The sequence below is a fragment of the Apteryx rowi genome, unplaced genomic scaffold (assembly GCF_003343035.1).
Source record: "Apteryx rowi isolate R43461 unplaced genomic scaffold, aptRow1 scaffold_912, whole genome shotgun sequence".
Classification (NCBI taxonomy): Eukaryota; Metazoa; Chordata; class Aves; order Apterygiformes; family Apterygidae; genus Apteryx; species Apteryx rowi.
In genome coordinates, this window is record NW_020451219.1 from 176,870 (window position 1) to 203,516 (window position 26,647).

At 38.0% G+C, this 26,647-nt stretch overlaps 1 protein-coding gene across 1 annotated transcript in view; it reads left to right on the top strand.

The window, feature by feature from the left end:
• Positions 1-26,263, top strand: part of LINGO2 (leucine rich repeat and Ig domain containing 2) — a 142,738-nt gene extending 116,475 nt beyond the window's left edge. The window contains exon 2 of the mRNA XM_026091676.1: positions 24,407-26,263. Coding sequence (XP_025947461.1) covers positions 24,443-26,263 — 1,821 coding nt within the window. The 5' untranslated portion in view covers positions 24,407-24,442. The remainder of the gene's footprint in view (positions 1-24,406) is intronic.
• Positions 26,264-26,647: the final 384 nt, after the last annotated feature.

Here is a 26,647-nt window from a genome sequence, read left to right on the forward strand (position 1 = left end):
CTAGTCTGGAGAGCTTTCAAAAATCCCCAAATCCTATTCAGATTTATAGCTGTAGTCTGTCTTAGAAAATGAAAGATCACATTCAAAAATCTGTGGTGGAATGAGCTCTAACATGATAACGCAACTGCAATTACTTTGGACCTCTTGATTTTCTTCTCTTCTGGTATCCTAAAAAGAACAAACTATGCAAGACTAACTGGCATATCAGTGGAAAAACTATGGGATACACCAGCCTTCTGTATACACTAGCACAGCCGTCTGAGGTGTTGTGATTAGCACATTCTGAGTTCATCTTATTCAAAGAGCAATATCTCTGTCTGAAATGTTTATGACATAATTTTAAACATATGTGGATGAAAAAGGACTTCTTCCTCTTCCCAGAATACGTTAGGAACATTCTTAGCCCTTATTTTACCAGCTCTGATTGCTCATTTTTTTGAAATAAATTAATTCCTTCACTTAATTCCATTTTTCAATTTCTCCATTCCTCCAGTTGACTCCTTACTCTTTCTGTGTTCTGTGCAGTCTGTGAATGCTCACCAGACTGTGTTGTGTCAAGCTTCACCTGTGCAGTGCCTTTATTTAGCATAGCCCCGAAAGATGTTTTCAGCTTTGCTTATCAACTGTATTATGAAGAAAATGCACATGATGCACTGGCATTTTCATAAAAAGAGACAAAAAATGAATATGGAACACAACCGACTGTAGTGAACAGGCTGGCTTCCCAGAATACTGTCTTCTACCTACCTGATCAGCAGTTACTACCCATCCCTTGTTGCACTGAAAAGGGTATAAGTTTTACAAGCATCACTGAGCATTTTGACTGACAACTGCATACTTAACAAAAAAAAACACAAAATGGAAGGCATGAAATTTCTGAAGGGAACATGCTTCAGCTGCATGCAAGCCCATTCATTGTATCAAGCAATGAAGAGAAGGAAACCAGCCATTAGCTCTGCCATATTAGAAATGGATATCAAGTGGAGCTCTTTTTAATGTGACAAGAAAAATGCCACACAGGGACATGTAAAGCTTGAATCAATACTATGGGAAAAACTCTCTCTTGCTTGTTTCTACACCTTATTATCTTGCAGGTGTCTGCAAAATGCACAGATTGAAAAGCAATGAGTTTCTCTTGTGAGCTAATGGCAAGACACATACTGGACACACGTATAGTCATAGTTGATATAAAATCTATTTGTGTTGGATGTGCTGGTCCACTGTATGAGCCATGCTGCAAATTCTTGGTGAGTTTTGTATAGTTTTGCACATTCATTATCAATACAATGATAGTATCTTGCCTTTTTCCATCTGTTCCAAGCATCACAGGGAACTTTTACAGATTGAAAAACATCCTTCTCTTAGCAGAGGTGCTGCTAACCAGGATGAATATGTATGCATGAAGACTCTCTCAAATGAATTACTGAAGATTTGGAAATACCATACATAGCAGGACTTCCTTCAACTGTTCTTTGGAAGTGCCAGATGTTAGAGGGAGGGAGTTTTTATGGATGACAGGAAACAGAATAGAAATACATGCGTAATTAGAGGGAACAGTTTACTCCTGGTTCTTGCCTTGAGAGTATTAGTAGAAGAGAAAAGGTTGCCAACTACTTCCGGTTATCACTAAACTGGGTCTTCAAGTGTAACAGAACACTCTCCTTCTAAGTGCACATGGTTATGCCTCACAGCCAGAACCCAGACTACAAACCTGGATGTGAAGAGGCCTAATGCTGTTTTTGATCCAAAGACAATTAAATATGGATTTTGAGCAAAATTCAAGTACTGAATCTTGCTTCCAATTCATGACTAAAATTAGTCTTTCTAATAAGTAATTATCCACAGTTCACCTAACCAAAGGTATGTGGTGACTCAGTTATTCCTATCCCCTTCTCTTTATCATTAGATACTGTTAAATTCTGAGAACATTGATGAAGCAACTCTCTCTCAAATTATTTAGTTCTCTAGCACCTGTAGAGAACATCAAGAAATATACTGAGCATTCTCATGCAATCATCTAGCACTAAACTGGCAGAAAATTGGCTTTGTTAGCAGATGACCAAGCTGACTAATGCTCCTCAGGCTAAAAAAAAAAGTTTATTTTCACACATCTAAATTCCAGCTTTGCTAAAACAGTCTTTTGCTTTCTTTCAATACTTCTCACAAAGCATGAAACATGAAGTAAAAATTCAGTGTGGCCTCCCAGAGCTGCATTGCGGATTGCCATGAMATTTTTAGTTTGTAGAAAACCCCTGGCTTTGTTAAGTAAAGAAACAGGCTGTTTTGTGCTGATGCAATCCCTCCAGGTTTCTGAAGGGCAGCACCTCATTTTTTTGCATACATATTATGTCCTCCTACTGATTCCATTAGTGATTCATGGAAATCATGCCTATTAAACACAAAATATTCATGGATCTGATTGCTGATATGCATATATTGGTTACAGACACTGGGATACTAGTTGTAAGTTGAATGAGATTTCACTGTGTTAAGACATAAAAAAAATGGTAATAGGATGCTATTTTCTCTGGACTTATGAAATACTTAAAAGTAAAATTATTTCTTTTAGAAAATAGAACTAGAACATACTGTTTTTATGTGTTTTGTTGTGATATTAAATGGCAGAGGAGCAGATTTCCCAGATGGTGCAAACAGTACAGCTCTGTAGGGTACCAGGGGGTTCCACTGAGTCACATGAGTTGAAGGTGTGGTCCCTCATGTCCATAATCGGTATATGCAGATGAACTCCAGTCTAATGTCTGGGCCTTGGGCTCTGAACAGAATAGCAGTAGTTTCTCTTCTTTGCAGACTGGCACAAAGGGCATCTTATAGCATGTGTGAAGGAATGGGAGGCAGGCATTAAATTATTATTACAGTAAGCTCTTGCCAGACATAGTGAAAAATAATATATGGTAGGTGAGATTATAACAGAAAGTTTGAGTAAGCAGGATTGTGCATTGAATCTGCTAAGAGACAACTGTATATCAGGTGTATGCTGAGAACCATGACTGATACCTCTTTCTTCCATCTTCTGGAAAGATCTGTTTTCAGTCTGGCACTCTTGTCTCTGCTGTGTGTGTTGATGTTAGCAGGGCTAGATTGAGGTAACTTGGTTCCCAGCTTGATTGAATCTCTATATCTGGGATTTCAATCATTGCAGAGAAATGCATTCCTGATCTTTTTTATATCTGGGACTTGAGTTCATTAAGCAAGTAGAGATCAGAGGAAAGCTATTTTCATAATGTCTCAATTACTTCCTAAGTAATTACAGCCGGGTTATTTTCTCTCATCCAAAGGTGACATGATAGAGATTACTGCTTCCATTAGAACAGAAGAAGGCTGGTCTTGTGGTCACCTAAAATGAGACTCAAGAGACTTAAGCAGACTGACAATGCCAAATTTTGCAAAGCTCAAAATGAGCATTTATAGACATATTAAAATAGACAAAAGCCTCCAGCTTATTAATTAGGTATTCCTTTATAAAACAAATATAACGCCTTCTGTGGGCTTCTTTTTGTGTTTTGTGACACTGACAAAACTAAATAAACTGAAATAATGAACGTGTTACAGAAACAGACTTGTATGAGAAKGCACACCAGTAAATCTAAGTAATCATATATGGCAGCCATGATGACGCTGAATGCTGGATTACCTGCTTAGCAGGTTCCTAAATCATTTCACATATCTGTAGTTATTCCGTTCTGCTGACCTTGCTTATAAGAAACCACTGTCTGAGCTGCAGCTTTTCTGACAGTACATCTTGAAAAGCAGTGTTAGATAGATTATACCAAATAATTAACTGCGATCAAAGGTAAAATCAGTTTTCTAAACTAAGCATAATATTCTTACTAGAAGGACTCTCTCAAGGAAGAGGATAACTAAAGTGAGAGCATTTGCTTGGTCCTGCTCTTCTGTACTGGAGTTGTAAAGGCAAACTGGCAGATACTGACTCTGTGTATCTTGACCAGTCCTTTTAGCAGAACACAGGATCTATCTATCACAGGGGATAGCTAGAGCTGTCTGGGTGCCTGAACTGTGGTTCCATTTAATGTTTTTACTCAGGAGAGGGGTTGTGGCATTTAGTAGAACAACTTTCCAGAACTTTCACATCTCTAAAAATGCCTGTGGGAAAACATTTTGGGTTTTTTTTTTTCCATTTATTTCATGGCAGAGATTGTTGTTTATAATTAGGCTTTGTCATTTTCATTCTAGAAAGAGAGGAGGTAAGAGATACAATGTAGTCGTATATAGCCTGTAGAGCTATGGTGACTTCTCAGTGGAGGAATTACTGAGATAAACACAGGAAAAGAAAGTATTTTAAACAGAGAAAGAGTGAATAATCACTCATATTGGCACATCAGCCTCTTCTATATTAAACATAAATTTACTAGATTTAAATTTCATCATGACAATCTTGCTGAGTTTTCCAGGTTGAGCCTTTATACTTTTCGATATGGCTTTGATGTAATCCAAATTTATGAATGCAATTTTCTAAACTTCCTAGAATCTGTTGTTGCCTGAATAATGACTGTATAAAATACTTCAGTGTAAATATTTTGTATGACCACTTTTCTTCATGCATGTGAATTTTTTTTCTCATCTTTTCCTCTATCCCTTACTGTTATTAACCTTTTGTTCTACATGTTTTGTGGGTTTTGGCTCCAGCTCCATGCTGAAATCCAGAGCCTGACTCTGCTTTCAGAATAATCCAGAGGAATTTTGTTATTTAAGCTCATGAAAATGTAATAAAGGATTCCTTTCTTTACGAACATATTTTAATTTGCATTCAAGCTCTTTTTTTTGTTAAATATGTTCAAGTAATTTAATTTCCCATGTGTTTACTCCTCAGAAGTAACTACCATGAAATACGAATAATATTGGAAGTCAGTGGTACTGTACCAGTGTACAATCCATTGCTAGTTGCAGGGCGCAATATGTGGACTAGAAAAAAAAGTCAAGAGTAATTGTTATGTGGCTTATGGCATTCCAGAAGGATGGCAGCTAACATCAAAAGGCTGTGGCTCTCAGCAATTCATACCCCCACGGCAAGAGGCAATCCCTTCCCAAAATGTTTACAGGTCAATTACACAAAACAAGAAAGTTATGAGAGACAGGCAGTTTTGCAGTTGGAGAATAGTTCTGATGCAAGACCAAGTGGAAAATCAATGAAAGGGGCCAGATACATACCTGAGTCCTAGTCTGAGCCTTAAAACCTTTCTACACATGCCAATGGCCTTACTATGAGTCTTCATCTTTTTTCCCAACTAGCAAACTTTTTCTAGTTTAATGAAAACGTTTAACATATTTTTCCTCATGTCTGAATTATAGAATTTGCCATAAACACTCTGCCGTTAAGCTTTTTTTTTTTTTTTAACTTAGCTGAGGCAGTAAGTCCTATTTAATGCATGGGTTCCTACTGAGTTGTATATGACAGGAATGATATGGCCAACACAGTAATAACTTCAGTGCTGAGCCTGGAAAAATGCAGTATCTTGTATTTCTCATCTCTTTCCTTCTCTTCTGACTTTTTCTCATTTTAGGAAGAAACTTTTAAGGTTAGATTAGATTTTTTTTTTCCAGTTCTATTTTTTGGTCTCTCCTGTGTTACTATAATTTTGCTTTCATTTTATCTCTTTCACTCTCTCCCTTCCTCTCCCCTTTCTTCCCTTTCCTATTCTGTTCTCTTGTTGCTTCTTAGTATACAAATTCACTCTTAGCTTGCCTCCTGCAGGTACTGACCTGTCCTTCCCTGTATCTCAGTTCCTCTCCACTGCTCTGCTGCATTCAAGGGGGACTGAAATCTGCCTGATCTTTGAAACACGGCACCACTCAGATGTTGTCAATCATGTCTTGCTATGTACATGTCGACTGGAGCAGCAAAGTAAAGCAAAAAAAAAAAGGAAAAGGAAAAGAAGAAATTGTGCTGACTGTGCTTCCGAAGTTTATGGTTGTAAACCAATTCCTCCTCAGCAGATCTAAGAGTTTGCTTAGCAAAATTAAAGCTGGCTTCTGGAGGGTCTCCTTGTTTGTGTGTTAATTTCAGCCTGCGTGGTACATTAATAGTACGTGAGGCCTTGTGCTAATCTATGCATTGACATTTCATCTTTTTCTTCATTATCTTATATTTTTATTAAATGTCATTCCTTGAATTTTAGTTGCATTAGATAGAATTGTAGTTAAAATATTCTTTCTAAAAGTCTCGATATTAGCAAATGGGTGAATATCCACAACAAACTGAGAGGACAACTTTGGCCAGAGTAGGGAAGGCTCTCCCACGTCCTTTGCATGTTAGGCAAATGTTAGACACAGTGATTTAAACAAAGGACGATTCCACYACAACATGCTATATTATAAATATACATCAGGAGCTGAACAATCCAACTGGACATGACTGTAAGTCGGTCACCATCAACCAAGGCAGGTACTATAGTTTTGTGTAATATTTGTTTCTGGTCCATCCCAAAGAGGAAAAATAATGAATGGAGGGAAAAGTTTTGTATGAGCTAAGTAAGATTTGTGGCATGTGGACTTTTTAAGTCTATTGTTGAAAGAATGGTAATAGTTTTTGGATACTGGTTAATTTTTTTAAGTTGTGATGACAATCATAGATTTGCCTTGAGGTTGATCAGCAGCACTTCTCTTTCTATAGTCATGGAAACAAGGTGATCATTGTGTATGGGTAATGCAACCTCTCTGTGCCTTTGTTCTGGCAACTTTTCCCTGGGAACTGTCTGTGGCATAAAGTCAGCATCAAAAATCTAACAGCATTCATTAAGTACTTATCTCCATTCTGTTTCACTGCTGTGCATGCGAGAGCAGCGAGAGGGCAGCCAAGAGTAGTGGGTAAAAATCTATTTACATTCTTAGTTTTATAAGCATGGCATTAAACTGTGCTGCCTTGTGGATTTAAGGGCTCTAATGTTTCAGAAAGAACTGGTCACAGAATCTCAGAAAATTCACACAAATTCTTTAGAACTTCCACAGAAAACTCAATGTGAAAAAATGAGAGTTCACTAGTGAAAACAGAACAATTTTCTCAGTGAACAAAGTATGGTATATAAGTAAGAATCATCACTAATGAGAAAATGGTCTTTCATTGAAAATGAACTGAATATCTTTTCATGGCTGGTATAAAAGACTTTGTATTGAAACTCTAAAACTAAATGATTATATAAGGCTGGAAAGAAGTAAAAACCCTTCTGTCAAAATATTTTTGAAAAAAAAATCTTAAAACATAATTCATTTTGTAAATAGAGTGTTCTTGTCACATACATGTTCAAATGCCCTGTAGGAAGAAACCTTCCAGCAAAAATTCAAAATGTTACTATCTTTCTTCTCTTTGAGGGAGTTATTGTTCTGTTATGTTATATTGCTATGCTCTTCAGTGGCTTCATCTTTCTGGCAGCACTATTTCTGCCACCATATAACATAATTTTAGTATTCATGTAAAATATACCCTTTCTTCTCACCAAGGTAGAGATGCATTACAGAAGGAAGCAGTCCAGCTTCTAGAGATTCAAACTCACAGAAGCAGGATATAGCCAAACTGCAATTGCAGTGAGGCACCACAGTGCCAGAACACTCTGTGCATCAATCAAAATGCTGTGAGTTTGGGGACTTTGTTTGTTTTGGGGTTTTTTTTTGCATTTTTGCATTTTTGCTAGATAAACAATAGTTTTTTCTTAGAGAAAAAAACATATGTCTGTTTTTGTGAAGCTGCAGTTCATACAAAACAAGTTAGAGGCATCTGATAGAGGTATCTGGTAACCACCACATTCAGAGAGTAATGTTCATTATTTTTCTTTCATTACCAGACAAATAGTAAAACCCTCAACGGTGGGGTTTGCCTAGAAAGCTCCCTAGAATGCGGAAAGAAAGCAACACTGGATGAGTTCTGCTCCCAGTAATGCCGACAATAAAAATCCCACTTTATATTTGTGAAAATGAGCTCTTTGAAAGTTTTATTTTACAGTTTATTTACACTTACTTAAAGGTTCCTTAAATTGTCATGTGAAATGTTCCAAACACCATCACTGTCCAAAAACTGAGCTTTTAAATCAGATCATATTTGATTCAGCAGGAGAATGGCAGAGAAAAAAAGACACATGCATAAAAGATATATATGCCTCTTACTCTTGCAGTACTGAAAATTAGTGTCAGTGTACCCTTTGCAATAAATACTGCATTAATTCAATTGTAGGCACCCAGTGCGATGGACACCACAGAAAACTTCCTGGCTATCGACTGAGAGCTGTCTGCTCTCAGAAAGCCTGCAGTCTCAAAAAGTATTCGCTAAGGACATTAGCAGTTTATTTAATGAACAGGAACGGTGCAGATGACTATAGTACTGACCTTGTCTGCAGGTATCATATCCTTGAAAGACTGTGAGGAAAAAGTGATGGACAGTAAGATAATGTTACACACATGTGGGCAGATGATGCTGTGAAGTACAATTCTCTGATTTGGTAGCGCTATTTTTTCTTATTTTCTTAAGACAGTTTATGAAGTGTGTTTGCATCTTCACACAAGCCTGTGAAGCACTGTCAATGCCGTAGGTTAACAGAGACACCTAGTGGCTTTTGCAAATTAAACTGGGATTGCTCATGCCACTTGCTGATAAGCTTGCTAGGTTTTTAGGGAAAGGTTCTCAATGCCTGTGCTTGCATGTTGTGTCACAAAGCTTTTTGCAGTACAATCTTTCTCTGCACATTATTCTCTCTTTTATGAAGCAAAAAAAAAAGAATTGTGCTATAAATGTTGTGATTGTCTTGCAGTACGGGAAAGAAGGTTTGTTGACTGCTTCTGTGATTGTTATAATTGAGGTTTGCAGAAACAGGCAGGCAGGAGGTCACTTGAAATCATTAATTCCACATATCAACTTTATTATTTTATCAGTATTGGAGCAGAGGAATGTTGTTTATTTCTGCATGGGAATGGGATTGTTTAAAGTTAACCTTTTAAAAGGTAATGCAAATAGTTGTTTCCTTTTATGATATGAGTATTATGCCTAACCAAATTTTTGCTGTCCTCCTGAACTAAATGATTCCCAGGAAATCGATAATGCTTATAGAAGTGAGACACTTAAGTGACTCCTGAGGAACTGTTACATATAAAAAAACCTTTTCCTATAAAACAGTAATTCATCTTCTAGGTACAATTTATACCAGCGCAAGCCAAGGTCACCTTGTATGATGGAAGATAAGAGCAGCAGTACCAGGCCAGACAGAGATCCATCTAGCCCAGTATTATATCTCCTTTAGTGGCAGTGAGTAGATGTGTCCCAGTGATAAATATCAGTGAGCTGGAGTTGGCAGGGTCCTGGTTGCCTTCTCAATAAACCAGGAAAAGTGAAAGTGTCAGAAGCTTAGTACAGTTCACCAAGCACAAAAATCTGGCTTGCTATGATAGAGGCTAGACAGAGGCTATGCAGGCTACTCCTAGCGTTTACCACCTTCACTGCCAAGGTGGCACTGGTGCTGGACACATATCAAAAGCTGTAGAGACCGTCAGCACAATGCAAAATTATCTGACCATGTCAGCGAAAGCTCCTTGAGAATTGCCAGGAAGGTGTCAAAATGATAAAGGAAAAAACAGATAGATGACACAAACACAGTGGCAGAGAGTTTGGGATACAATCGCATGACAGTTGGCCCCTACAGGCAAGAGAATTACAGTGAATGATATTACAAAATAAAGAAAACTCCAGTTCATAATCTTTTAAAGCAGAAAGTAGAAACAGCAGCTAATCACATATGGTTGGAACAGGGCTTAACTAAGACCTGTGTGAGTCATCAGTCTTGCCCAGATATTCTATGGAAAAATGAGTTTCAAAGAACCAATCTCTTTCTCAGCAGATAGAGTGCTCTATACTGATATTCTGGGGGAGTTGCTTCCCTGTCTCATTCAGTAATGATATACAGTGATTCACACATTATTAGAGAAGTTTGAGAACAATCCTTTCCCACACAAAGCACTTTTTCTCAAAACAGAACAAAAGTCTACAGTTATTGTCCTCAGGTAATTTCATCGACTTAAAAAGATGGAGACTACATAGACTATATTTGATGGCAAGTCTTGTTACATCTGTTTTCATGGATGAGGATAGACTGATTAGTTATTGTTTCCCCTCCAACTTGGCTAAATAACATAATACAGACTCACTGTATCTTCTTCTTTCTATATATTTATATTAATGTTAGCTTGTATGGATTATAAGCGTCCACTGATCTCAAACATCTGAACTCTGAATAGACCTATTTGGAAAGCTTTCAAAATCTATTTGAAACCTGTTAACTTTTGCTGGTACTCACAAGAGTATGATTTCCTTTTACATCTTTTCGGGGTCGCAATATCTTTTCATACAGCTCGTTAAAAATCTGTGCACTCTTCCATGTGAGGGAGAGATTTTTCTCCCAGCTTTGATGTAAAGCTTACCCAAGTCAGTTGAAAATTTGCCACTGATATTAAGGATCTTTTGATTAAACCTCAACTTTTCCTGCCTTTCTTGGTTCTCAGCTTTACTTTTTTTACTAATTTTTTACTAATTTTACTGTGTGTAGGATGACTCCACAGTTCATCAGTGAACCAATGATTAGAGTGTAAGAAATGTGTATATGTACTCTTTCATTTGTATGTATATCTGCAAGCAATTATACATGTCATTTGAAGAAATGCTAAATACATCATTCTCAGCTCTATTTAGACTCTATTTCTCAAAACAGCTGCAATACTACTTGAAATATCTTTACCATTAACTTAAAGCACTGGCGAATAAGTTTTTCAATACATGTATTCAGCATGGTTCTCACGTGAATTCAAAGTCACACCACTGGTGAGATGGAAAGGGCTTTAAAGCAAATGAAAAGATATGTAAGTGATCCATGTCAGATCCTGTTGTACATGTGCTGTCATGCCGTGCTGGTTTTGTTCCTTTAAAAGGCATCAACAGGTCTTTTCACAGCATTGTGAGTGCTGTAAGTCAGTCAGTTAGAGTCTGAGCTTACCTGAAAAGTAACTGAAGAAGACAAGGTTGCTACCTAGATTATTTTAGTCAGATTGTATTGTGGTTGCTTTCCATAGCTAAACAAAACATTTGCATTATTATTATTAAAAAGTTAATAATACAGAGACAGTCTTTAAAAGGGAGGAAAAGCACTGAGATTTAGATTGAAATGGTGGCTCAGTGAAGAGGAGAGATTCAGAAAATCTGCTGCAGAGAGCAGAAGCTCTTGATCAGAAGATCCTCCCACCAGCACCACCAGATTGTGCTCAGAGACACAGAGGATGCCAGTGCTAGCCAGGCAAGGGCAAGTGGACCAGAGATGGACCTGTTTAATGTGCTCCCCATCCACCTCTACATGTGCTTTGTTAAGGATATGCAGCAGTTCCAAAATATAGTAGTTATTCAGAACTTTTGGAGAGAATTTCAAGTCTGCACTGATATTGCCATTCCTATCTCATCTGTGTCTTTTTCCCTTTTGTCCTATCACTTGTGAAGTCCATGATTTAATTTTTTTTTTCCTTCCTCTATATGGCAGGATGCATTAGGAAAGAGGGAGAAATGCTGAACCAGAAATTATTCTTTCAGTCCCACAGGAGACAGAGGGGAATAAATACCACTTGCACTTTATTTCCTCCTCTTTATATTTGTGCATAACAGAAGGTTTGGGCTGTCTTTCTTCCCTTCCAGTGACAAGGCCTGGTCGTTTACTTCTGATGGTACACTTATTGGAGTGTTGAGCAGATATAGCAGCACTCTTTGCAACTACCTCAAATCCTCTTTTGTGCTTTGATATAGTGGAATTCAGTAAAGTGCTATAAAACACCAGGTCGAACTCTCTAACAACTGCTTGGTGCTAGGTTCAGCTTACAAATTCTTTGTTCATGAGCTCTTTACAGTCAGTGACTACACATCCTTATTTAGATGCATTTACCATCCAGGAAATGAAAAAAATCTGAGCACTTCTTAAAGGAAAACATGATGATGTATTTCACGTATCAATTAAAAAAGCACTATAAACAAAGTTAGATGAAGTAGGGTTTAAAGAGAGAACAGCCCTCTATATTAACTGTAAAAATATACCAATCAATGGAACCAAAGAAAATATACCACCGTAATTTCCTTTCATTAACACCAACACAGATATTGACCAGCTGTCTTAACTGACTTGTAGTTCAGCTTTTCAGGCATTAAATTTCTTCATTGTGAAGAGAACAAACAGCCAAGTGACTCTTGTTTAAATGTGTTTACTTATGGTTAAAAAAAAAAACAGAAATACTTGTATGAAAGAACAAACTATGCTCAAGGGGTAGTAGGTAAATATAAAATATTCTTCTCCACAATGATCTGATTTAATCCACAAGACTTTGAGTCAAAACTTCACAATTGAAGCAACCATACTATTCCCAGTTCTCATGTCCTCATGGTATTCTTATGGTTCCATCTCCTGTGTTCCAGTAGCTATCTGAAAATCCTCATTCCATGAAAGATTAAAGAGGCCTTCCTCTTCTGGGGGATTTTGCATAGGACATCTTGGAAATGCAAGGGCCCCAAAATCTTGAGGGCTGCTTAAGTTGATGTGCTGCATTTCAGAACTGATGCAGAGTGAAAACATACAAATGGTCTGTTATATAGCTCAGCTTCATTTAATAATATACCTTCACTTCTAGATTCTTAATCGTCTATGTTACTTTTGGATGAAAAACTCTTCTTTAAAGTCATCTAAGTGTTGCACTACCTAATTATAAATACCTAATCTGGCCATCTGCCCTTCCTTAGATGTAAACTGAGAGTATGTTTAAAGAATGAACTTTTAGTTTCCAAATTTTTCATAGGTTATTTAAAAGTTGCAAACATGTATGCACTAAAGTAATCCATAAGTCATCTTCCTTTGGAATGGCTGAGGCCTTAATAAAGGCTTAGTAATGAATACTAACTTTATGGACCACAAAGGGGAAAAATACGTTATTCCCAGCTGAGGAGGTGGATATTTAATGCTATCAGCCACTTAACGTAGTGTTCCTTTCCCTACTCCTTAACGAAGGCCAATACTAAGGGACAGAGACCACTGATATAGTCTTGTAGTTGGTCCTACTGCAAGTCCTACATCACCATGCAGGGGTCTGCCCAGATAATAGCAGTGGGATGTTAGGGATCCAAATGTGTTGTCTGGGAGCTAGAGATGTGGAAATACAGAAATGCAGCAGCAGTTGCAATATTGAATGTCCTCTTATGTCAATAATTTTTCAGAATGTTGTGGTACTTTCAAAATATCAAAAAATGTCAAAACAGATGCCTAATTATGACTTTTCTCACTGTTTTAGCAGCTAGGCTGTCCCCAAAACTGGGCATTTGTCTTCACAGTGAAAGAGCTCAGCCCAGGACCAAGCTGAAAAATATTGGTTGAAAATCTACTCCCACAATAATAGCGGAGATCCCCTTTTCCTTAACTATGTGGTTGTTAATGAAATAAATGTAGAATTCCTCAAATTCAAGCCACGCAGGAACTGAAAAAGGGCTAGACCATCGCTGGTCAAAATACTAATTCAGGACTCTGTTCCCGAATCCATTACAGAACATGTCCTAATTCATATACGAATTTTCCAGAAATCTGGAACTATTCATGACTGAAATGCAGCAGTAGACCCTAACCAGCACAACACATCTAAAGGCTTCATAGCTGACATATGCATTTTTCTGTGATTTTTAGTTCTACATTTTCTGTATAACCTGCACACTGAACTTAATTACCCTCCCCCAATAACTGTATTTTTTTTATTTATTTCATTTTGCTTTTAATTAAGCATCCAACTAAGTGGCTTACTCAATCTTCTGTTACCAACTCTTGTTTTTATCTTATTAAGAACAGTTTACTTAAGTCCTTTTTGGGAACAGTCAGTTCAGCAAAACCTGAAAGTAGGATGCAGAACAAGGCATTCTGAATCACTGGTTCAAAACACAGACACAATGCTCATTATTAACTGTGTGTTCTTCTCTGTCAGACTTTGGAAGATAATTGAAGTATGCAGCTTTCGTTACCTAAGTGACTGTCAGAACTCCTAAACACAGAAAATGAAGCTTGAGTGAGAGAGAGTTCTGAATCACAGCAGTGAGATTTAGCCTGTGTCATTCTCATTTATCAGTTGTCTACAAAAGACACTTTCATTTTATACAAGCACAGAAAGCACAATAATTCTCTGTTTCTCTGGTTGTTTCTCTGCCACATATACCACCATCTGTTACCAACTATTCACATTGTGTTTATGCCACAGCATAAACAATGGCAGCCATTCAGATACCAGTAATCCAGCTCTCCCCCTAAATGAGAAATTTAGCATGAAGTGATCCTAAAATTTTACAAAAATAAAGTTGCAAATTTTTCTTTTTTTTTTTCTAACTTTTTTTCCTTTTGTGATGTGTCTTGGCTATTATGTTTTAGAGCTCACATTTTCTCAAGGTTTTGAAATGATATCTGTAAACATTTCTGACTGCAAGGCGGGAAACAGAGGGTTGGATTCCTGCAGAGAGAGACACTCAAGACAAGTGAGGGGTGGACTAGTGTAGATTTAATAAAGGACTTACACCCCAAACTGCGTGGGGAACCCTGGGGACCACACAGAGGGGTTGCTGATTGGAGCTTGCTGGACGCACGGGTCAGATGCCCAAGCGGGACTCACTCTGTGTATCCCCAGGGCACCTTTAATCTACTAGAGCTATTTCCTTATATCGACTATGCTTGGGCAGCTACTATCTGGGAAGTAGCTAGACATTGTTGACAAAACAGATTATGCATGTCCAGCTTTGACAGGTTTCAGTCAGTGCGTAGAGAGCACACTCTGGGGCTATGATCACATATTTTGCCAGTCACCTGACTCCTCACCAGATCTTCCACAGGTGTTCTCATTACAACATTATATAATTTGAGTCCCAAAGCTTAGCTTTAAAAATAAAATCTAGAGGTTCACATTTATCAGCATTGGCACCGTTGTTGTAGCACACTGCATCTGTGCATCTATTTTATTCTCTACCTCTACTTACTAAGTGTATGCTTTATATCATACTGGCAGATGAAAGACAAGATGACAAAAGAATTTCTGAAAATTTTCTAGAAGAATGGACTAGATTTAAATCACCTTATTAAAAAAATAAAGATTTTCTATCATGAAGGGAGGAAAAAAAGGCAGCCTGCTCTAAGAAGATTAGGGAGAGAACTGAGAAAGGAATAAGTAGCAAACAGTTATCCTTATCCTAACTAACTTCATGTAAGTGAATCCTCTTGTCAGCTTCATAGTTTATCTGGCTTTTAAGTACTCTGGGATGTTGTTGTCTTTGAGGGCAGTGGAACCAGTGTGGAAGAGAAACTTTTTTTTATTTGAACTCAGTTTACATAATAAAGAAGGAATAAAATTTTGATATTCTGCTCTGAAATACTCACTGATGGTAATGAAAAAAAAAGCTATCTCTATATCTTCCTTAATTATCTGAGGAAATCCCATCCATCTCTAAGAGGCAGTACCAGATGCAGCAAAGCTGCAGAAAAGCGTACTAGCCTAGGCAAAGCCTAGCAATGAGTAAAATTTTAACATTATTTAGTAAGTGCCTGACTGTACTCTGGTTACAGAAGCATGCAGCTTTTACTAAAATTACTTGCTTGAGGAAATGATCTGGAGTTTAATTCAGAACATTTCTGCTTCCAGTAATACAAGTGGCAAGAGATTTAGCTGGAGGGGAAGCTGCTCTGTGAGATCAAGTGCTCCAGGGGATTGCAGAGTCAGTCATCTTCAAAAACTAAAATGTTGTTTTAGCTTTCCAGTGTTTCAGCCCAAATTCTTTGACTCCGAGCCCCCTCTGAAAAGGAGAAGGCAGAGAAAGTGCATGTGTTTGCACCAAGAAGGAAAAGAGTTCCCACAGCTCTGTCAAAACAAGCTCTTTAGAAGTGCCAGGCTTCTTTCCAGCTCTTTGGTTAGTTACTTTTTCAAGTAACAAAAATATTAGAGAAGTAAGCCTCACATCTTGACCAAGTGCAGTTTGATAAATGGACATTTACTCATATTACACAGGGAAGCTTGATTTGACAGTGCTGGAAATCTGGCTTCAGCACTCAAGACAATCACAGTACAATCATAATTTTACCCTCCCTCCCCCCAAAAAAAGAAAAAAAAAAGTCAATTTCAAGCCTTTGCATTGGGACATAGGGCTTAAAATTGTCAGATACCAAAACCTTAGGAGCAAAAGAGGTGTTTTCCATGAATTAGCAGTTTTGAGCAAGGGGGATAGTCTGCTGAATTTTGCACAGTACCTGCTCTTTCTCCTTTCTAGAGTACAATAATTAGAGAGAGTTGCTGTCCTGAGAGTCTGTCAGCTGTTTATTTCTCTCTTCTTATTTCCATACTAGCTGCTTCAGTAACATGCAAGGGAGTGGTCATTGCAACATTTTTTCTCCCCTCCTTTCATTTAAAATGCTACTGAAATCTCTTATCCACTTTACTGGAATTGTTTGGTATAGTTGGAAGTGGAATCAGGAAATCAGAAGGAAAAACATAGAAGACTGAAAAAATTCATCATTGGGAAGAGTGGGACCTGATTGTGTATTTCAGTCATACACAATAACAAGGATTGTTGCTTTACAGAGAATTTGTTGGTCGGTGAATTGTCTAAAAGGTGTTGGATTAAAATTTGGCCACCTAACAAAGAGAAATCTAGAGAAGTCTGAACAGCCCAGTTATTCTTTTTGGATATCATTCTTCTGCACTCTTAAACACAAAAGCTGAACTTGACTGAGTTGCAACTGTAAGAAACAGACTGAGTATAGTATTTTGAATGATCTTGTGCAAGTGTCTAAGTAGCAAAACCCAGTCACAGATCAATCTAGAGAGCTTTTTGAGGACTCTGATTTGGGTACATTCAAAAATATTCTTCTGAGACTTAACATTTCTCCTTACATAGTACATAAGAATATTTACAGGTTGCTAATACTAATACAGTTTGTGTAAAGGATCACTTCTTTTGATACACTGCACTGATTGATTTCATTATGCAGGGGGTAAAAACATTTAAAAAATAGCACAGATCCTCATTTTGCAATATATCCATATGAGTGGAATTGTTGTTCTTTAGGGTTTTATTGTTTTTTTCAGTTTGTCATCCCATTTGACAGCTCCTGAGCCATGACTAGTTGCACATGTGGCAATTTCATACCATATGAAAAGTTAACTTATGGTAATTCCAGTAAAATTTACACCAATGTGTCACAAAGTTTCTCTAGACTAGCGATCAGTATAATTCACTGTGTTCAATTACTGGAATTTTGCTTCTTACAATTTGTGTTTTAAGAATAAAATCTTATGTGAGTAGCTTTTACAGCCTTCTTTAGATTGATATTAGTCAGATAAGACAAGATTCACACAGGTGGTGTGAGTGTCTAAAGTAACCCAAAGACTCTTCTGGATACCTAACTGTATTTTAGCTATCTAGATCTCCCAGTGGAACCATAAACTGGCATAAGACAGGTACTTATTGCTGGTATGGCTCTGACCTTTAGTCTTCTTCCAGTTAATCTTTTCTCAAAAAAAGCAAATTAAATACAATTCTGAAAACATATTTTTGATTTCAAATCACCATGCCAGATTTACTGCACTAGGTCTTAGTGATCTTGAATGACTAGAAGCATAATCATAATAATGACGCCAAGATGGAGAACTTTCTGAAAAGAAAATTTCAGTTGTCAAATAACTGATATCATCCTTATACATATATAAATAAATATTTGCTCCTATAATCATTCTAGCATTCTAGATCATCCTAGAAATGTTTGTCATTGGGATGGGTAATAAAGCTTAAGGATGGGATGAATTTTCCAAATCAAATGAATTATAATTTATTAACAATGTGTTTGGAGAATGTTGTGCCACATATTTCACAGTTCAGGAAAATGGATATTTCATAGATGTCCTTCACTTCCAAAGTCATAAAGCATAAACTTCATATCAGGATACAAGTAAAATAAATGAAATGTTCTATCATAGACTTTTGTTTTGCCTCAGTCATTACACGGATTTTACATTTACAGTAGTACCTCCTCAGAAATGACTTAAATGTGCAAGATATCTTCCACTGCAAGAAAAACAGGAAGATCCCCAGTGCACTATTTTGATAGTATCCTTCTTGTTCTTACACCCTCCTTGTTCACATGCCCCACAGTGGCCAGTAATATTGAAAATACATAAAGTATTTGAGAGTTTGCCAATTGTCTTTCAGTTCTCATCTTTTCTTCAATTTCATTGGCTGCTGTTTGACCAAAGTGACATTTCAGAGTCAGAAACTAAACAAAAGAGTGATTCATGCAGCACCTACACTGAGCTGTTGAATAAGTGAATTTGAGTTGCTAGAGTGAATGCTGCCTTCACTGTTAAGATCCCCGGTGATAAGGTCTCATTTGGGCTCCTCACAGTTGTCTTTGATATTAATGAGTTTTTAATCAGGAATAAAACAGAAACATCATTATGAATAGATGTATCCATGCAGACTCAAATATTATTTTTTATTTTTTTTTAGTTAGGCTATATGAAAGTGCTCTGACATCAGAAGAATGTTTTAGCATTAATTTTATTTAGGATGAGGACAAGTGTAAAATGCTGAGAAAATATTATTACATGTAGAATAAACAGTTTAAAGACTTTTAAAGACTTTTAAGCATACATGCACTTTTGTGCATGCATGTTTGCATGAACATAGAACTGGTTGAAAATCATCTATTGAAACTTTTTCTTGATAGAATATTTTCCTTTTAATGAAATAAAACTGTTATAGCAACCTTTATTTTTTAGGAAAAAAATTTTTTTTATTGGTAACCAGCTTTTCAACAAAAAGTAAAACATTTCTCAAGAAGCCAAAACTTCTAATTTTTGGAGACCTGTACTGTACAGTTAAGAATGAAATGGAAACTACTGTAACCAAGTCTCCATCTCTCATCTGAAGTCAGTAGATCTACACCAAGAAGAGAACTATTCCTGCAAGTCTGATGTGACTCTAGTTTCGGTTTAGTAGTTGAACTTGTAGATATGAAGTGTAATGGTGCTATGAAGGAGTGTTCTTAGTTTACCAGGAGACAGTAATTTATTGGATGAGGTCATATGGGGAGCTTGACAGGCTGGGGAAGTGGGCGGAGAGGAACCTCAGGAAGTCCACCAAAAGAAATGCAAAGTCCTGCATCTAGGGGGCAGGCTAGTATAGGCTAGGAGCTGATCTGCTGGAGAGCGAGTTTGCAGAGAAGGACCTAGACTGTCCTGGTGTACAATGAGTTGACCATGAGCTAGCAATGTGCTTTTGTGACAAAGCAAGCAACGGTATCCTGGGCTGCACTAGGCAGAGCATTGCCAGTAAAGTCAAGGGAGGTGATCCTTCCCCTCTTCTCAGACCTGCTGAGGCCGCACCTGGAGTACTGTGTCCAGTACTGGAATCCCCAGTATAAGAGAGACATGGAGCTACTGGAATGAGTCCAGCAAAGGGCCATTAAGGTGGTTAAGGGACGGGGGCCTCTCTCATACGAGGAAGGGCTAAGGGAGCTGGGACTGTTCAGCCTGGAGAAGAGAAGACTGACGGGGGATCTTATCAATGTATATAAATATGTGATGAGTGGATGTCAAGAGGACAGGGTCAAACTCTTCTTGGTGGTGCCCAGTGACAGGACAAAGTAAAATGGGCACAAACTGAAACACAGGAAATTCTCTTGGAGCATAAGAAAACACTCAGGGTGACTAATCAATGGAAAAAGTTGCCCAGAGACGTGGAGTCTCCATGCTTGGAGACATTCCAAACCCAGGCAACCTGGGCAACCTCTAGCTGGCCCTACCTGAGCAGGGTCATCGGACCAGATGATGTCCAGAGGTCCTTTCCAACCCCAGCTATTCTGTGATTCTGTCATTCTGTGATAATGGGTTCAAGGGAAGCTACACATGCTTATCCAAGTGGAAAAAAACACACAGCTGATGGGTTTCATTTTTTCTTTTATTATCTGGATAAATTCCACTGTAATTACATGTGTTGCAGTTGCCCACCTCCACTAAGTGTGCAGTACCTACATACAGAAGAAAAATTTCTGTTTGTTCAGATTTTCTGTTTAATTCAGTTTTTGGTTAGTTTCAAAAAAACAGAACTGTAAACTCTAAACTCTACCTACCTGAAGCTAAAACTTCACTAATTATATCATTGTTACCCTCGTAATACACATTCACTTTTTTTAGGTTTAATTGGCTAAAAAGCCCTTTAATTTCAAATGTTCAGAACCATTTGGCTAAACAGGCCTTGAGTTGTGTTATGAAATAACAACAGCACTTGCAATATTGATCTCTCAGCTTTTCTGGTTCAAGGGAATTGCTCTGTATGTCCATACTTTAACATCTTGACATATCATGATTTGTCACCAGGCTCTGTTCTGCTGCCAGAAGAGAACTGCAAGGAACCATGATAACAGATTGAAATTTTTTTGAAATCCTTCCTTGGTGGCTGCAATCACAGGAATGTGGCTGACATTTAAAATTAACTCTGCCAGACCCATGCCCTTTGGAGGACCATGCAGTTTTGGGCTCACTTTTGTTCTGTTCAGTATTTACATACAGCTGCTAGGGAAATGTTCTTAGCTATCAACATCATACAGATAGCACTTTAATCTTTTTGCCTCTCCTAACTGCCAGGAAGATCACTGTTACCCTGCTCTCTTACTGTGCATGGATACAATCAACACTGTAACAAAGATCTGTTAGTGTTAAATTTAACAAATATGAAATTATACTAGTGGGCAGAAGCTTGAAAAACATGCTGATAAAGTTACCACTGAGTTGTCACTGATTGCAAAAGGTGCATGTCAACATATTACAAGAACAGTCCATTGCTTCTGACTTCTCTAGAGATCTGTGGGCTTTGACATTCAGGTATTTGAAGGAAACATCCATCAAGACCCTTTCTTTTCATGTCCTAGATCCCATTGCAGGTGTTCATGGCTGCCTAAACAGATTACTGAAGTGGGATTCAATTACACTTGAAAGTGATAGCCTTGGAAAGTCTGTGGCTGCTCAGGATAGCAGGATAAACTACTGAGAAGCTACACTGTCTCAAGAGAGATAAGTCTGTATCTTTCCTCATTATTGCATTACCACATTTAGGTGTATCAGCACATCTGCAGTCATGATAATTGTGCTATTATTGTCTTTGCCACTGAATCTTTACTTCTTGGTGACATCAGTTTTCACCAGTAAAATAGAGACTCTACTTACTAGATATGAGTGAATAACTTGGCAAAACTAATTTTGAAGAATTTACCAGTTCAAAAATTTGCATCTGAATTGGGTAGGAATAGCTTGCAAAATGGATGTGTTGTTCACAGTATTTCATGAATTTCTTCAACAAGTAACTCTTTGTCAAAACTGTTTCTATGCAAATATTTTCAATTTTTATGAGCTAGTTAAATATGTGTATTTGATGGTAGTATTACTTTGGTTGACTTAAAAATTCTGAATTTTACTTCATCTCCAAGGCTCCCTTACAAATCTTTACAGTATTGTTCATGTAATTTTTTTTTGTGAACCCTGTCCCCTTTAACTCACCAGCAATATCAGATGGAATGTCATTTTTTTTACTACTCGTTCAAGTATCTCCACTATTTTTTCCTGTTATTTAGGTATGAAATGTCTCCTGTGAGATAGTCCATTAGGTTTATTATCTTTTCCTTCAAATCTGTTCTCAAGATCCACTTTCTCTGTGACAACTGCAAGAAACTGGTGAATCAGTTTTAGAAACTTTAGGTTTTAAAGACATAAGATATTCCAATGACTATTTCTTTGCTTAATTTCAGATGATTTGGAACTGTAAGTCTTGTACAGGCAATTTGTGTAATCATGTAAATTTATCAGTTATTTTCTTACCTTCAGTTGTTTGGCACACTTCCTTCTTTCACTTTGAGTGAAACAATAATCTAAGTATATATATACACCCACTTAGTATATCCACTTGTCTTGCTTTACAGTGCCTGGTACAAAGAGATCTTGATTTTAGTTAGTCTTACAATAATACTAATGGATAAACAGTTCAAAACGTGCCTCTGGTGGTTAGGATTTCTTGTTTTTCAATTTCTGTATGATGTCTGCTATAATGGGATACTGGTCTATGTCTGAGTCTTAGTTGTACTACCAGTGTATTGTTAGTAACAAGTTAATGATTCTTACAAAAACAAATGTAACATTACTGTGGCCTGCAAATTGGTGTTAGCACATAAATTTTTTTCTACCAAGTTAGTGGTGAAGAATGATCCCAGAATTGCAGAATGATTGAATTAATATTTTGTTTCAGATATGACTGACGGACAAACTGTTTTTATATCGGATTATAGATTGGAATACAGATTATTGGAATAGATATAGATGGCTACATAATGTTTTGCAGCTTATCAACACATTTTATATGCAGCTCTGAGGGAATTTATTGTTAGTCCAGTTAAGTTCTAACAGTGTAATCAAAACACAAGAACCATTTATTATTTTGTTCTGCTACAAAAATGCTAACACTTGTATTCCAAACCATCCAGTTTCTACTAAGGATCATTAACAATACCATAAAATCAGTGGATACAAATATCTTCACTTTTTCTTACCTATTAAGTTCTCGTACTTCTGATCATCCCCAGTCTGAGATGTAGAACCTTCCTCCCTTAGGCAGGGACTTAAGTTGTCACATCCCAAGCTGTTTTCCAGGAGGAGTACAATGTTCTTACAACAGAGTCAGTGGTGGGAGTATCTTCTTCCTAAGTCTGGGATTCATTCAGGATTTTTATATATATATATGTTTCAAATGGTTTATTTGCAATACTACTTTCTGACTGGATCATAAATTTTGTTATATAAGAATTTTTTAAAGCTAAGAATCCTTTTCTGTGTATAGGAGGATTTCTTTTAGGATATAATTGCCATGCTTGCAAAAATATATAAATAAATAAAACTTGGCAGAAATCTAAGTTAAAATCTTCTTAAGCAGTAGTCAGATGATTTACTAAAAATAGGTCAAAACTGTTATTCAGGTGATTGGATAATTTTGTCATTATGAGTAGGACCAGCTGTGCAATAGTGATCTGACCTTAGAGGAAGCTGCATGCAGAAGTTATGTAAACAATTTTGCAGATACAGCTAAAAACAAGTCCAAATTAGCCAAGTCCAGAAAAGGTCTCAGAAGACCTGAAGTGTCTTGTATAGATTGTGAAGCCTGAGTCTTAAGACTAGCACCTGGCAGCATCAAGTTGTTTGGGCCACAAGGCTAATGTGCTTCCATAGCCCTGGCTTGCATTGTGCCTTAGTCTGGCAAGTGTGTCAGACATGCCTTTCTTTGATGAACAGCTACATTTTTTTTTTTTTTTAGTAAGTTATTGAGTATCTTTGTTTAGTAGACACCCTTACAAAAGCATCTCACCTTTGTTGACTAAACCTGTAAAGCACTGTCTTGGGAGCAGGGTAATTAAATTCAGTAGGGGCTATCCTGTTTTATACTATACTCAGTTTTAAATCAAAAGCAGGAAAAAATAAATCTTTTACTGACTATGACTTCCAAACAATCTGTGTACTCCTTTGGATTGTGTGCTGCTTAAACGAAACCAGCTCATCCAGGCTTTTTGCCATCAGAGACAATTTACATGCCTTGAAAGTAGAAAAATGTATTCTGTAAACCTTTGTCAGGTCATTCATTCCCAAATCACATAAAGTCTCTCTGTGAACTAAAAGCAAAGAATCAATTTGTGCTTAGTACAAATTCTAATCAGAGGTTCACCAGTTCCTCCTTCCTGATCTAGCCATTCTGTATGTGTATGTGTGAACAAGCATCACCTGTTTACAGCTTTAATGTATGCAATAAATTTTAAAAGGAATCTTTTCACTGTCAGGGAGCTCTTTTTTCTTGAAGATAACACAATATTAAGGCTTGCTTTAAAACACTGAAGTAAATAGCAGAGGCAGAAGTTTAGGTTCCTGTCAAGTCACAGAGATCCTGTGCTGTAAAAATCGAGTATGATTAGCCCTATTTACAGAGTGTACAGTGTTTATCTCCACTTTAGGTATAGCACTGTCATGCAGAGACCCACACAGCATGAGAAAAAAAATACTAACCTCCATTACTGTTTGGAGTAGGAAATGATTTTTTGTCCCCTCTCACATCTGAAGGGGAAATGCTGGATAAGCAGATCCTTTGACATGCCCAATGACACAAAAAGAAAATCTGTTTTTTTGTTGTTGTTGCCATTTGGAATAGGTTGTGTTGTTTTGTTTCAAATGAAAACACAAGCACCTGCTTTGAAATGGTACTTAAAATTTGACGGAGACTTTCTTCTGCTGCAGACTTAACTTCTCCCCCTTCCCATCCTTATCCCTACAGGCACGTGACTGACAGTTAGACCACATCAGTGGAGTCATGCTTCACACGGCTATATCATGCTGGCAGCCATTCCTAGGTCTAGCTGTGCTGCTAGTTTTTACGGGCCCAACCATAGGCTGCCCGGCCCGCTGTGAATGCTCGGCACAGAACAAGTCCGTCAGCTGTCACCGAAGGCGCCTAATGTCTATCCCAGAGGGCATTCCCATTGAGACCAAAATCTTGGACCTCAGCAAGAACCGACTGAAGGGTGTCAACCCTGAGGAATTCACATCATACCCTTTGCTGGAGGAGATAGACCTCAGCGACAATATAGTTGCCAATGTGGAGCCCGGAGCCTTTAACAATCTCTTCAACTTGCGGTCCCTGAAACTGAAAGGAAACCGGCTGAAGCTGGTCCCCCTAGGGGTGTTCACTGGGTTGTCAAACTTAACAAAGCTTGATATAAGTGAAAACAAGATTGTCATTTTGCTGGACTACATGTTCCAAGATCTGCATAATCTAAAATCTCTGGAGGTTGGGGACAATGATTTGGTTTATATATCCCACAGGGCCTTTAGTGGACTGCTTAGCCTGGAGCAGCTCACTCTGGAGAGATGCAACCTCACAGCTGTACCAACAGAAGCTCTTTCCCACCTTCACAACCTCATCAGTCTGCATCTGAGACAGCTCAACATTAACGTTTTGCCTGCATATGCCTTTAAAAGATTGTTTCGCCTGAAAGACCTGGAGATAGACTCCTGGCCCCTCCTGGACATGCTGCCTGCCAACAGCCTGTATGGTCTCAATCTTACTTCTCTCTCCATCACCAACACTAACCTGTCTGCAATACCTTACTCTGCTTTTAAACATCTGGTTTACTTGACACATCTAAACCTCTCCTACAACCCTATCAGCACCATTGAGGCGGGCATGTTTTCGGATTTAGTGCGTCTGCAGGAACTCCACATGGTGGGGGCTCAGTTACGTACCATTGAACCACATGCTTTCCAAGGGCTCCAATTCCTACGTGTGCTTAATGTGTCCCAAAATCTGCTAGAAACCATAGAAGAGAATGTATTCCATTCCCCCAAGACCCTTGAGATCCTCTGCATTAACAACAACCCTCTGGCTTGTGACTGCCGCCTCCTTTGGATTCTGCAAAGGCAACCCACTTTGCAGTTTGGAGGCCAGCCACCAATGTGTGCTGGCCCAGACAGTGTCAAAGAGAGGTCATTCAAAGACYTCCACAGCACAGCTCTTTCCTTTTATTTCACCTGCAAGAAGCCCAAGATACAAGACAAGAAGTTGCAATACCTGGTAGTAGAAGAAGGGCAGACAGTGCAGTTGATGTGCAATGCTGATGGGGATCCTCAGCCTACCATAACCTGGGTTACCCCACGTCGGAGGCTGATCACAGCAAAATCAAATGGAAGAGCCACAGTGCTGGGAGATGGCACACTGGAGATCAGATTCGCTCAAGACCAAGACACAGGGATCTATGTTTGTATTGCAAGTAACGCAGCTGGGAATGACACCTATTCAGCCTCCCTTACAGTAAAAGGGTTTGCATCAGACCGTTTCCTTTACGCCAACAGGACCCCTATGTATATGACAGATTCCAATGACACCAGTTCCAATGGAACTAATGTGAACACCTTCTCTCTGGACCTTAAGACAATATTGGTGTCCACAGCTATGGGCTGTTTCACATTCCTTGGAGTGGTTTTATTTTGTTTCCTACTTCTTTTTGTGTGGAGCCGAGGGAAAGGCAAGCACAAAACCAGCATTGACCTTGAGTATGTTCCCCGCAAAAACAACGGTGCTGTAGTCGAAGGGGAGGTTGCTGGACCACGAAGGTTCAATATGAAAATGATTTGATGGTTTTCTGCTAGCAGTGCTTTTTCTGTGGCATTATAACAAATTAAGCCAGCCTGGCATGCAGAATTGCTGGGCAAAGGCAGCTTAATGCAGCTGTCACTGTTTCAAATGGTTATGTAGAAATGGAAAGACTATTTGTGGCTGTATAGCAGAGCCTCCAAACCTTGAGGCAGATATGTCAGGGCCTTTCACAGAACTCGTAAATTGTACTAATTGTTTGCATTGCAAATATTTGCATTCTGGGGATATCAGTAATGAGCTGTTGGCTCATGCTCATGGACAACTGTTCAACATTTTCTACCACTACAAAATGACAAAGAAAAAAAGCCTACAGTGTAGGATTTACATATTTAAAGAAAAAGACACATTTGTCTAAAGCATACT